Source organism: Triturus cristatus, chromosome 1_2, assembly GCF_964204655.1.
Source record: "Triturus cristatus chromosome 1_2, aTriCri1.1, whole genome shotgun sequence".
In the NCBI taxonomy this organism is placed as follows: domain Eukaryota; kingdom Metazoa; phylum Chordata; class Amphibia; order Caudata; family Salamandridae; genus Triturus; species Triturus cristatus.
The window spans coordinates 1,175,953,251-1,175,968,146 of NC_140580.1; the positions used below are offsets into that span (position 1 = coordinate 1,175,953,251).

The 14,896-nt window shown below is 53.5% G+C and overlaps 1 protein-coding gene across 5 annotated transcripts in view; it reads right to left on the reverse strand.

The window, feature by feature from the left end:
- The window catches only part of PHYHD1 (phytanoyl-CoA dioxygenase domain containing 1), a 151,431-nt gene that overhangs the window by 103,310 nt on the left and 33,225 nt on the right, over positions 1 to 14,896 (reverse strand). For all 5 annotated transcript variants that reach the window (XM_085614035.1, XM_085614033.1, XM_085614032.1 and 2 more), the window contains exon 4: positions 13,104 to 13,179. In XM_085614035.1, the coding sequence (XP_085470161.1) occupies positions 13,104 to 13,179 (76 nt within the window). The remainder of the gene's footprint in view (positions 1 to 13,103; positions 13,180 to 14,896) is intronic.

Below are 14,896 nucleotides of genomic sequence, written 5' to 3' on the forward strand. Positions count from 1 at the left end.
CGGCATAGAGGGGACTGCTCTTGACTGGATAACATCCTACCTTCAAAAGAGAACGAATGTCATCCATACCCCCCCCTTTCTCGTCCAAACCGTACTTCAGAAAAGCAGGGTTCCCTCAAGGCTCTGTCATATCGCCCATGCTTTTCAACATCTACATGGAGTCATTATCGGCATAGATCAATCAATTTCACCTCACGGGCTACAACTATGAGGATGGCACACAGATACTCCTTAAACTGGAAAGCCCCAAAGATATTGGAATCTCACAAATTCTCAGTTGCCTCAAAGCTGTTGATCAGTGAATGACATGGAGCCATCTCAAACTGAAGGCTCCAAAAATGAAATACTCACATGTGCCGCATGGCCTGACGATCTGGGAACACTGCCAAAAGCATCAAAGGAACTAAGAAATCTCAGCATTACCATGGACTCAAAGCAATCAATGAATGCCCAAGTGAACAAACTAGCAAGATCATGCTTCGTTACTATAAAATCTCTTCGACACATCTTCCTCCACCCGGGATTTCCACACAAAGTCCAGGCTAATATCTCTCTTGTTCTGTCCAAACTCGATTACGCCAATAGCCAATACCACGAATCATCTTTAATAACTATAAAAAGATTACAATGGATTCAGAAAGAAATCATGGGTAGCACATCCTTCTCTGATCAAGCAGCCAAACTATGGAACTCTTTACCCCCCCAAACCTAAGATCCTCCAAGGATAACCATCTTATCTTCAGAAAACTGCTCAGCAATGGGCTCTTCCCCACATAACCACCATTCACAAACTAATATAAAGCAGATCTCTCTGTATATAGGCATTTATTTGTACTATAGATATGTACCTATATATGTGTATTGCTTTGTATAAATGTGTAGAATAATTATGTTTATAAATATATAGATACTCGTTAGTTCTACTAAACGAATGTACAAATTATTTATGGTTATATTTAACTATTTATTTGCTTCACAACTGAATTACTCCAAAAACGAATAAATGCACTTAAAATACAGCAACACTTGACGGTCTGAGTTTATTAAATAGAACTTAAATCTACATATATTACCTTCCTTATACATTAATACACGTTCCATGTACTTATGTATATTTATTACTTTACTTCTAATTCAGCACCTTCAATGCACTACCTTATATCTCACCCTATACCTCTCAACATATCCTCTACCTCCACTCCGAATCATCTCAAACCTCTTTCTACTACTCTTTTCAATGCACTACCCTATATCTCACCCTATACCTCTCTCAACATGTCCTCTACCTCCACTACGAATCATCTCAAACCTCACTCTACTACTCTTTTCAATGCACTACCCTATATCTCACCCTATACCTCTCTCAACATATCCTCTACCTCCACTCCGAATCATCTCAAACCTCTTTCTACTACTCTTTTCAATGCACCACCCACATTCTCACCCTGTACCTCTCTCAACATGTCCTCTACCTCCACTCCGAATCATCTCAAACCTCTTTCTACTACTCTTTTCAATGCACTACCCTATATCTCACCATATACCTCCATCAACATGTCCTCTACGTCAACTCCGACTCAACACAAACCCCATTCTACGATTCCCAAAATAACCTTTTCTAGACTCTTCCCTCCTCTACCCCTCCTTGCATCATCTCAAACCTCTTACTATTCACATTGCCCAAACAAGCCTTTCTAAACCCTTCCCTCTGACTTTTCCCCTCTCCACCTCCCCTTTACTCAGCCCAAACCTCCTCCTACTGCTATGAGATCCAAAACAAAACCTGAAGAAAAAAAACACTTTCTATGTCCTTCCCTCTTCTATACCTCAACTATCCTCCTTTTCAATCCAACTAACAGACTAACATGTCCACTGCTCAAACTAATTTCATATTTCCCTACACTAATCCACCACTAATCCACTTTTGGTTCTAGAGTAGCGTGCTGCTTGCCGAAAAAGCGCTTCGCCTCATCAGGGGTAGTAAGTGCTATATAAATGCAATTGCAATTACAAAGGGCGGGGACAGTGACTCCTGCAAGGACAAGCACTGCACAGGGAGGGGGGGGGGGGGGGGGGGACAGTGACCCCTGCAAGGACAAGCACTGCACAGGGAGGGGAAGGGGGCAGTGACCCCTGCAAGGGCAAGCACTGCACAGGGAAGGGGGACAGAGACCCCTGCAAGGACAAGCACTGCACAGGGAGGGGAACAGAGACCCCCGATATGACAAGCACTGCAGAGCAGGGGGGGGGGGGGGACAGTGACCCTGCAAGGACAAGCACTGCACAGTGAGCACGACAGGGACCCCTGCAAGGACAAACACCACACATTGAGATGGACAGTGACACTTGCAAGGACAAGCACTGCGCAGCGAGGGGGCAGTGACTCTTGCAAGGACAAGCACTGCACAGCGAGGGGGACAGTGACCCCTGCAAGGACAAGCACTGCACAGCGAGGGGGCAGTGACTCTTGCAAAGACAAGCACTGCACAGCGAGGGGGACAGTGACCCCTGCAAGGACAAGCACTGCACAGCGAGGGGGCAGTGACTCTTGCAAAGACAAGCACTGCACAGCGAGGGGGACAGTGACCCCTGCAAGGACAAGCACTGCGCAGCGAGGGGGCAGTGACTCTTGCAAAGACAAGCACTGCACAGTGAGATGGACAGTGACATTTGCAAGGACAAGCACTGCACAGCGAGGGGGGCAGTGACCCCTGCAAGGACAAGCACTGCACAGCGAGGGGGAAGTGACTCTTGCAAGGACAAGCACTGCACAGCGAGAGGGGCAGTGACTCTTGCAAAGACAAGCACTGCCCAGTGAGATGGACAGACATTTGCAAGGACAAGCACTGCACAGTGAGATGGACAGTGACATTTGCAAGGACAAGCACTGCACAGCGAGGGGGCAGTGACTCTTGCAAGGACAAGCACTGCACAGTGAGGGGGACAGTGACCCCTGCAAGGACAAGCACTGCACAGCGAGGGGGGCAGTGACTCTTGCAAGGACAAGCACTGCACAGTGAGAGGGACAGTGACCCCTGCAAGGACAAGCACTGCACAGCGAGAGGGACAGTGACCCCTGCAAGGACAAGCACTGCACAGCGAGGGGGACAGAGACCCCTGCAAGGACAACCACTGCACAGAGACCCCTGCAAGGACAACCACTGCACAGAGACCCCTGCAAGGACAACCACTGCGCAGTGAGCACGATAGGGACCCCTGCAAGGACAAGCACTGCACAGGGAGAGGGACAGAGACTCCTGCAAGGACAAACACCGCACATTGAGATGGACAGTGACACTTGCACGAGCAAGCTCCGCACAATGAGACGGACAGCGACTCTTGCAAGGACAAGCACTGCACAGTGAGAGGGGCAGTGACTCTTGCAAGGACAAGCACTGCACAGTGAGAGGGACAGTGACTCTTGCAAGGACAAGCACTGCACAGTGAGAGGGACAGTGACCCCTGCAAGGGCAAGCACTGCAAGCGAGAGGGACAGTGACCCCTGCAAGGACAAGCACTGCACAGCGAGAGGGACAGTGACCCCTGCAAGGACAAGCACTGCACAGCGAGAGGGACAGTGACCCCTGCAAGGACAAGCACTGCACAGCGAGGGGGACAGTGACTCTTGCAAGGACAAGCACTGCACAGCGAGAGGGACAGTGACCCCTGCAAGGACAAGCACTGCACAGCGAGAGGGACAGTGACTCTTGCAAGGACAAGCACTGCACAGCGAGGAGGACAGCGACCCCTGCAAGGACAAGCACTGCGCAGCGAGAGGGACAGCGACCCCTGCAAGGACAAGCTCGGCGCAGCGAGACGGACAGCGACCCCTGCAAGGACAAGCACTGCACAGCGAGGGGGACAGTGACTCTTGCAAGAACAAGCACTGCACAGTGAGGGGGACAGTGACTCTTGCAAGGACAAGCACCGCACATTGAGATGAACAGTGACACTTGCACGAGCAAACTCCGCACAGTGAGAGGGACAGTGACATTTGCAAGGACAAGCACTGCACAGCGAGAGGGACAGTGACCCCAGCAAGAACAAGCACTGCACAGCGAGGGGGCAGTGACTCTTGCAAGGACAAGCACTGCACAGCGAGGGGGACAGTGACCCCTGCAAGGACAAGCACTGCACAGCGAGGGGGGCAGTGACTCTTGCAAGGACAAGCACTGCACAGCGAGGGGGACAGAGACCCCTGCAAGGACAACCACTGCACAGAGACCCCTGCAAGGACAACCACTGCACAGTGAGCACGATAGGGACCCCTGCAAGGACAAGCACTGCACAGGGAGAGGGACAGAGACCCCTGCAAGGACAAACACCGCACATTGAGATGGACAGTGACACTTGCACGAGCAAACTCCGCACAATGAGACGGACAGCGACTCTTGCAAGGACAAGCACTGCACAGTGAGAGGGGTAGTGACTCTTGCAAGGACAAGCACTGCACAGTGAGCCGGACAGGGACCCCTGCAAGAACAAACACCGCACATTGAGATGGACAGTGACTCTTGCAAGGACAAGCACTGCACAGTGAGAGGGACAGTGACTCTTGCAAGGACAAGCACTGCACAGTGAGAGGGACAGTGACCCCTGCAAGGGCAAGCACTGCACAGCGAGAGGGACAGTGACCCCTGCAAGGACAAGCACTGCACAGCGAGAGGGACAGTGACCCCTGCAAGGACAAGCACTGCACAGCGAGAGGGACAGTGACCCCTGCAAGGACAAGCACTGCACAGCGAGGGGGACAGTGACTCTTGCAAGGACAAGCACTGCACAGCGAGAGGGACAGTGACCCCTGCAAGGACAAGCACTGCACAGCGAGAGGGACAGTGACTCTTGCAAGGACAAGCACTGCGCAGCGAGGGGGACAGCGACCCCTGCAAGGACAAGCACTGCGCAGCGAGAGGGACAGCGACCCCTGCAAGGACAAGCACGGCGCAGCGAGACGGACAGCGACCCCTGCAAGGACAAGCACTGCACAGCGAGGGGGACAGTGACTCTTGCAAGGACAAGCACCGCACATTGAGATGAACCGTGACACTTGCACGAGCAAACTCCGCACAGTGAGAGGGACAGCGACTCTTGCAAAGACAAGCACTGCACAGTGAGATGGACAGTGACATTTGCAAGGACAAGCACCGCACAGTGAGAGGGGCAGTGACTCCTGCAAGGCCAGGCACTGCACAGCGAGAGGGACAGTGACCCCTGCAAGGACAAGCACTGCACAGCAAGGGGGACAGTGACTCTTGCAAGGACAAGCACTGCCCAGTGAGAGAGACAGTGACTCTTGCAAGGACAAGCACTGCCCAGTGAGAGAGACAGTGACTCTTGCAAGGACAAGCACTGCACAGTGAGCAGGACAGGGACCCCTGCAAGAACAAACAACACACATTGAGATGGACAGTTACACTTGCACAAGCAAACTCCACACAGTGAGGGACAGCGACTCTTGCAAGGACAAGCACTGCCCAGTGAGAGGGACAGTGACCCCTGCAAGGACAAGCACTGCACAGCGAGAGGGACAGTGACCCCTACAAGGACAAGCACTGCACAGGGAGGGGAACAGAGACCCCTGCAAGGACAAGCACTGCACAGGGAGGGGGAACAGAGACCCCAGCAAGGACAAGCACTGCACAGGGAGGGGAATAGAGACCCCTGCAAGGACACCCACTGCACAGAGAACCCTGCAAGGACAACCACTGCACAGAGACCCCTGCAAGGACAACCACTGCACAGTGAGCACGACAGGGACCCCTGCAAGGACAAACACCACACATTGAGATGGACAGTGACACTTGCAAGGACAAGCACTGCACAGTGAGAGGGGCAGTGACTCTTGCAAAGACAAGCACTGCACAGTGAAATGGACAGTGACATTTGCAAGGACAAGCACTGCACAGCGAGGGGGGCAGTGACATTTGCAAGGACAAGCACTGCACAGCGAGGGGGACAGAGACCCCTGCAAGGACAAGCACTGCACAGAGACCCCTGCAAGGACAACCACTGCACAGTTACCCCTGCAAGGACAACCACTGCACAGTGAGCACGATAGGGACCCCTGCAAGGACAAGCACTGCACAGGGAGAGGGACAGAGACCCCTGCAAGGACAAACACCGCACATTGAGATGGACAGTGACACTTGCACGAGCAAGCTCCGCACACAATGAGACGGACAGCGACTCTTGCAAGGACAAGCACTGCACAGTGAGAGGGGCAGTGACTCTTGCAAGGACAAGCACTGCACAGTGAGAGGGGCAGTGACTCTTGCAAGGACAAGCACTGCACAGTGAGCAGGACAGGGACCCCTGCAAGAACAAATACCGCACATTGAGATGGACAGTGACCCCAGCAAGGACAAGCACTGCCCAGTGAGAGGGACAGTGACTCTTGCAAGGACAAGCACTGCACAGTGAGAGGGACAGTGACCCCTGCAAGGGCAAGCACTGCACAGCGAAAGGGACAGTCACCCCTGCAAGGACAAGCACTGCACAGCGAGAGGGACAGTGACCCCTGCAAGGACAAGCACTGCACAGCGAGAGGGACAGTGACCCCTGCAAGGACAAGCACTGCACAGCGAGGGGGACAGTGACTCTTGCAAGGACAAGCACTGCCCAGTGAGAGGGACAGTGACTCTTGCAAGGACAAGCACTGCACAGTGAGAGGGACAGTGACCCCTGCAAGGACAAGCACTGCACAGTGAGGGGGGCAGTGACTCTTGCAAGGACAAGCACTGCACAGCGAGGGGGACAGAGACCCCTGCAAGGACAAGCACTGCACAGAGACCCCTGCAAGGACAACCACTGCACAGAGACCCCTGCAAGGACAACCACTGCACAGTGAGCACGATAGGGACCCCTGCAAGGACAAGCACTGCACAGGGAGAGGGACAGAGACCCCTGCAAGGACAAACACCGCACATTGAGATGGACAGTGACACTTGCACGAGCAAGCGCCGCACAATGAGACGGACAGCGACTCTTGCAAGGACAAGCACTGCACAGTGAGAGGGGCAGTGACTCTTGCAAGGACAAGCACTGCACAGTGAGAGGGACAGTGACTCTTGCAAGGACAAGCACTGCACAGTGAGAGGGACAGTGACCCCTGCAAGGGCAAGCACTGCACAGCGAGAGGGACAGTGACCCCTGCAAGGACAAGCACTGCACAGCGAGAGGGACAGTGACCCCTGCAAGGACAAGCACTGCACAGCGAGAGGGACAGTGACCCCTGCAAGGACAAGCACTGCACAGCGAGGGGGACAGTGACTCTTGCAAGGACAAGCACTGCACAGCGAGAGGGACAGTGACCCCTGCAAGGACAAGCACTGCACAGCGAGAGGGACAGTGACTCTTGCAAGGACAAGCACTGCACAGCGAGGAGGACAGCGACCCCTGCAAGGACAAGCACTGCGCAGCGAGAGAGACAGCGACCCCTGCAAGGACAAGCACGGCGCAGCGAGACGGACAGCGACCCCTGCAAGGACAAGCACTGCACAGCGAGGGGGACAGTGACTCTTGCAAGGACAAGCACTGCACAGTGAGGGGGACAGTGACTCTTGCAAGGACAAGCACCGCACATTGAGATGAACAGTGACACTTGCACGAGCAAACTCCGCACAGTGAGAGGGACAGTGACATTTGCAAGGACAAGCACTGCACAGCGAGAGGGACAGTGACCCCAGCAAGAACAAGCACTGCACAGCGAGGGGGCAGTGACTCTTGCAAGGACAAGCACTGCACAGCGAGGGGGACAGTGACCCCTGCAAGGACAAGCACTGCACAGCGAGGGGGGCAGTGACTCTTGCAAGGACAAGCACTGCACAGCGAGGGGGACAGAGACCCCTGCAAGGACAACCACTGCACAGAGACCCCTGCAAGGACAACCACTGCACACTGAGCACGATAGGGACCCCTGCAAGGACAAGCACTGCACAGGGAGAGGGACAGAGACCCCTGCAAGGACAAACACCACACATTGAGATGGACAGTGACACTTGCACGAGCAAACTCCGCACAATGAGACGGACAGCGACTCTTGCAAGGACAAGCACTGCACAGTGAGAGGGGCAGTGACTCTTGCAAGGACAAGCACTGCACAGTGAGCCGGACAGGGACCCCTGCAAGAACAAACACCGCACATTGAGATGGACAGTGACTCTTGCAAGGACAAGCACTGCACAGTGAGAGGGACAGTGACTCTTGCAAGGACAAGCACTGCACAGTGAGAGGGACAGTGACCCCTGCAAGGGCAAGCACTGCACAGCGAGAGGGACAGTGACCCCTGCAAGGACAAGCACTGCACAGCGAGAGAGACAGTGACCCCTGCAAGGACAAGCACTGCACAGCGAGAGGGACAGTGACCCCTGCAAGGACAAGCACTGCACAGCGAGGTGGACAGTGACTCTTGCAAGGACAAGCACTGCACAGCGAGGGGGACAGTGACCCCTGCAAGGACAAGCACTGCACAGGGAGGGGGAACAGAGACCCCAGCAAGGACAAGCACTGCACAGGGAGGGGAATAGAGACCCCTGCAAGGACACCCACTGCACAGAGAACCCTGCAAGGACAACCACTGCACAGAGACCCCTGCAAGGACAAGCACTGCACAGTGAGAGGGGCAGTGACTCTTGCAAAGACAAGCACTGCACAGTGAAATGGACAGTGACATTTGCAAGGACAAGCACTGCACAGCGAGGGGGGCAGTGACATTTGCAAGGACAAGCACTGCACAGCGAGGGGGACAGAGACCCCTGCAAGGACAAGCACTGCACAGAGACCCCTGCAAGGACAACCACTGCACAGTGACCCCTGCAAGGACAACCACTGCACAGTGAGCACGATAGGGACCCCTGCAAGGACAAGCACTGCACAGGGAGAGGGACAGAGACCCCTGCAAGGACAAACACCGCACATTGGGATGGACAGTGACACTTGCAAGAGCAAGCTCCGCACACAATGAGACGGACAGCGACTCTTGCAAGGACAAGCACTGCACAGTGAGAGGGGCAGTGACTCTTGCAAGGACAAGCACTGCACAGTGAGAGGGGCAGTGACTCTTGCAAGGACAAGCACTGCACAGTGAGCAGGACAGGGACCCCTGCAAGAACAAATACCACACATTGAGATGGACAGTGACTCTTGCAAGGACAAGCACTGCACAGTGAGAGGGACAGTGACTCTTGCAAGGACAAGCACTGCACAGTGAGAGGGACAGTGACCCCTGCAAGGGCAAGCACTGCACAGCGAGAGGGACAGTGACCCCTGCAAGGACAAGCACTGCACAGCGAGAGGGACAGTGACCCCTGCAAGGACAAGCACTGCACAGCGAGAGGGACAGTGACCCCTGCAAGGAGAAGCACTGCACAGCGAGGGGGACAGTGACTCTTGCAAGGACAAGCACTGCACAGCGAGAGGGACAGTGACCCCTGCAAGGACAAGCACTGCACAGCGAGAGGGACAGTGACTCTTGCAAGGACAAGCACTGCACAGCGAGGGGGACAGCGACCCCTGCAAGGACAAGCACTGCGCAGCGAGAGGGACAGCGAACCCTGCAAGGACAAGCACGGCGCAGCGAGACGGACAGCGACCCCTGCAAGGACAAGCACTGCACAGCGAGGGGGACAGTGACTCTTGCAAGGACAAGCACTGCACAGTGAGGGGGACAGTGACTCTTGCAAGGACAAGCACCGCACATTGAGATGAACCGTGACACTTGCACGAGCAAACTCCGCACAGTGAGAGGGACAGCGACTCTTGCAAAGACAAGCACTGCACAGTGAGATGGACAGTGACATTTGCAAGGACAAGCACCGCACAGTGAGAGGGGCAGTGACTCCTGCAAGGCCAGGCACTGCACAGCGAGAGGGACAGTGACCCCTGCAAGGACAAGCACTGCACAGCAAGGGGGACAGTGACTCTTGCAAGGACAAGCACTGCCCAGTGAGAGAGACAGTGACTCTTGCAAGGACAAGCACTGCCCAGTGAGAGAGACAGTGACTCTTGCAAGGACAAGCACTGCACAGTGAGCAGGACAGGGACCCCTGCAAGAACAAACAACGCACATTGAGATGGACAGTTACACTTGCACAAGCAAACTCCACACAGTGAGGGACAGCGACTCTTGCAAGGACAAGCACTGCCCAGTGAGAGGGACAGTGACCCCTGCAAGGACAAGCACTGCACAGCGAGAGGGACAGTGACCCCTACAAGGACAAGCACTGCACAGGGAGGGGAACAGAGACCCCTGCAAGGACAAGCACTGCACAGGGAGGGGGAACAGAGACCCCAGCAAGGACAAGCACTGCACAGGGAGGGGAATAGAGACCCCTGCAAGGACACCCACTGCACAGAGAACCCTGCAAGGACAACCACTGCACAGAGACCCCTGCAAGGACAACCACTGCACAGTGAGCACGACAGGGACCCCTGCAAGGACAAACACCACACATTGAGATGGACAGTGACACCTGCAAGGACAAGCACTGCACAGTAAGAGGGGCAGTGACTCTTGCAAAGACAAGCACTGCACAGTGAAATGGACAGTGACATTTGCAAGGACAAGCACTGCACAGCGAGGGGGGCAGTGACATTTGCAAGGACAAGCACTGCACAGCGAGGGGGACAGAGACCCCTGCAAGGACAAGCACTGCACAGAGACCCCTGCAAGGACAACCACTGCACAGTGACCCCTGCAAGGACAACCACTGCACAGTGAGCACGATAGGGACCCCTGCAAGGACAAGCACTGCACAGTGAGAGGGGCAGTGACTCTTGCAAGGACAAGCACTGCACAGTGAGCAGGACAGGGACCCCTGCAAGAACAAATACCGCACATTGAGATGGACAGTGACCCCAGCAAGGACAAGCACTGCCCAGTGAGAGGGACAGTGACTCTTGCAAGGACAAGCACTGCACAGTGAGAGGGACAGTGACCCCTGCAAGGCCAAGCACTGCACAGCGAAAGGGACAGTCACCCCTGCAAGGACAAGCACTGCACAGCGAGAGGGACAGTGACCCCTGCAAGGACAAGCACTGCACAACGAGAGGGACAGTGACCCCTGCAAGGACAAGCACTGCACAGCGAGGGGGACAGTGACTCTTGCAAGGACAAGCACTGCCCAGTGAGAGGGACAGTGACTCTTGCAAGGACAAGCACTGCACAGTGAGAGGGACAGTGACCCCTGCAAGGGCAAGCACTGCACAGCGAAAGGGACAGTGACCCCTGCAAGGACAAGCACTGCACAGCGAGAGGGACAGTGACCCCTGCAAGGACAAGCACTGCACAGCGAGAGGGACAGTGACCCCTGCAAGGACAAGCACTGCACAGCGAGAGGGACAGTGACCCCTGCAAGGACAAGCACTGCACAGCGAGGGGGACAGTGACTCTTGCAAGGACAAGCACTGCACAGCGAGGGGGACAGTGCTGCAAGGACAAGCACTGCACAGCGAGAGGGACAGTGACCCCTGCAAGGACAAGCACTGCACAGCGGGAGGGACAGTGACTCTTGCAAGGACAAGCACTGCACAGTGAGAGAGACAGTGACTCTTGCAAGGACAAGCACTGCACAGCGAGAGGGACAGTGACCCCTACAAGGACAAGCACTGCACAGCGAGGGGGACAGTGACTCTTGCAAGGACAAGCACTGCACAGCGAGGGGGACAGTGACCCCTGCAAGGAACAGCACTGCACAGTAACGGGGACAGAGACCTATGATAGATGGGCACTCACTGCACAGTGGTGGGCCAGAAACCTTTCTAACTATGCTCACTGCACAGTGAAAAGAGTGGGGTCTGCAAGAGGACGCTCAGCAAAGAGAGGGGCAGTAACCTCAGACAAGGATATCCACTGCACAGTGATGGTGTCGCGATCATCGGCCCACGGCCGAGACATAGCACTACACTACCCAGAAGCCCCCACGCAACTCCCAACAGGAAACAGGAAGGCGCTCCCCGCCCTCCGGAACTACAAAGGTTCGCCGCTCCCACAGGAGGGGGCTTGTCAATCTACGGAGTTCCGGTCACGAGAGCGAGAGCCGGTACTCTTATGAATCCGCTGAAGGTGTCCTGCCCAGTGCGGCGCTGCCGTCGCCCACGCATCTTTTTCCCCCGAGCCCGGCATTAAGGAGTATATTCCGACGCCCGCAAGACTCGGTCGGCGGAAGGTGTTGTCCCCGCGGGACGACCGAGTCTCAATCAAACCATTGAACCCTTCTTCCTGGGAAGCGTTCGTAGACGCGTTCCCACCCTCATCAGAACTTCGCGTTACCTGCGGTGAAGCAACCGGACGAAAACGTACTCCAGATTTACCAGACGGAAAACAGCCACGGTCAGGTATCTGAGTTCAGGCGAGGGCTAGAGTGTCCTGCCACTTCAAGGGGCTTGCTATTGGCGGTCCCGGCTTATCCTCGATGATTTTGCTATTTTGTGCTTGTTGGTTTGTTTTGTTTTAGGAGTAGTCACGGGCCACTGCCACGTGTTCTACTTCTGGTACGTGCTTTTACCTTTTGCTGATTTTGAGTCGTTACTGTTACAACCTCACAAGAGTACTATATTGGGATCCTACTCCTACAACTCCCAGAATGCATTTGGGATGACTTGTTCACGATTCATCGTCTCACCTACCTCCTTCCCAAGTCCCCGTGTATCAGTCGAGTCTTGCAGGTACGGAAGATCCGAGGAACAGCTATAGAAGCGATGGGGGGGGGGGAACTGGGAGGGGTCAGCTTTCCCTGTTAACCTCAGACCGTCTGTCTCTTTCCCTGTGCAGTTTCCCTTGTTGGCTTGGCCGAACTATCTGGAGACCTGGAAGGCAGGAGAGACGCTGTGGTGTTTATTCTTTGTCCCCTTTTTCTTTTCTTTTCTTCCCGAGAGGGCAGTTCCCATAGCGGTGTTTTCATTTCCCTGTGTGGTGCTGCGCCCTGGGGAAGTTGGGGAATTATCCATCGATCCTCGTTCCTGCTGATGATCTACCGAGGTTAAAGGCTATCCTAGTTCGCAAGCTGCTGGCATCGTGACAGATAGGAACAGATCCCTCTACAAGAAGGAAGCTCATAGTTGTAAGTGGATGGCTGTCCTAACATTACATTGTAATGAATATTTACCTTTTTTATCAAAAACTCCTTTTTCAAAGAAAAATCTGATCTTGTCTCCACTGGTTAGGAAATAGTCTGCACTGCCCTGCGGGAGGAAACAGAGATCATAACGTGACCACAAGATCAAGAAGAGAAGCGATCATTAGTGCAGGGAAAGAAAAGTGACAGAAAGCCATAAATTGAAGGTTAACAGCCAACACATAACCATACAAGGAAGAGAAACAGACTCACCAAGATTGTGCTCAAGAACAAGAGATCCATCAAAAGGGCCATCAAAACAAGACGCTAATAAACTAAACCACCAAAGCTGAGAAGAAAAACAGCAACACAACCATCTAAGAGAATGAAGACCAAAAACACAACATGGAGGTGAGTTAGAAGAGACCGAGCAACACAATCAAGGGAGCCAAGGAGGAATGAAAAATCATTACCCAAACAGAAAACCACAGACTAGCAACACAACCAATAAAGCCAGAGAGAAAATGTCCAAAGAAAAAAACCCACATCAACACAACCAGCTAAGCGAGAGAGGACAGCCCACCAACAGAAACTTCGAAGGCATCGAGAGGATATGTATCAACAAATCTCCGGAAGGCAAGGAGAAGTGGCATATCAATTCAACCATCAATCATGCAAGCAATGCAGGATACACCATGTATACGACCTCTGAAGCTTGAGGAAATAGATCTGCTAACACAGCAACCAGATCCCCGAGAACATCAATAAGGGCATTAACCCATCCCGCCATACCCAAGCAATAAGGATAGACCACCGATGCAACTATCCAAACAAGAGACAAGATGGAAAAAAATAGACAAAGAAAAAAAAAGAAAAAGACATAGATCAGCAAAGTTATCTAAAAAGGACTACAGACTATCAAGCAACACAGACTCCATATAAGACAAAATCATCATAACAGACACAACAAACTTTATTAACCGAGCCAAAGAGTATTAACAACATAACTATCCAAGCAACAGAGTGTGGATCACCAACTCACACACCAGAGATCGAAGTGGCTATCAGCTGAACCATCAAAGACAAGATAAAAAGAAAACCTCAATACACCCATCTGGGCGAGAGAATAAACCTTGAACAAAATCAACAACCAATCAATACAGCCAATGAAGCTGTGCAGCGACTGATTAACCAAACACAAAGGAGAAAACAAATACAAATGTATATCATTTAGCAAAAGAACAGACCTTCAAAACAACCTGTAAGATCAGAGAAAAGAGAGACCAATCGACAAAAAGAGAATCAACACAAACTCTTGGTAACTTGAGGAAAGATGAATATACACAATCACTAGAGCCAAGAAGAAAAGATGTAAATGACCCCCATCTGTGATAGCCTGGATAGTGCAGCTCCACCATAGCAGATGTAGTGTGGAGCGGTCGGCAGTCCTGAGGGGATGCGGTCTCATGAATGGAGGAGTCCTCTGCAAACAGCAGTTGCATCCTTCCTCCACGCCCAGTGTTAAGCAGATGTAGCCCAAACTTGGCCTTCAATGATTCAGCAGCTGCCTCCCTACCTGTGCCTTCAGAAAAATCAACTGTTATAGCCCTAACTGGGCCTTCGGGTTTGCAGTTACATCAGAAACTCAGTGACAATCAAAGAGTCCACATGCCTTCCAGATCGCCCTTGTACAGTCGGTCTCTTCCTGGGCACCCAACAGCCATGGGGGACATGCTGGACTTCGCTCTTTGCTGGGCAATCTTTCCTCTTGCAGGTCCAGGCTGGCTCCTTCCTAACCCCAGCAGGCAGACAGTCTTCTAGGCACTTCAGTGCAGGTACACAGC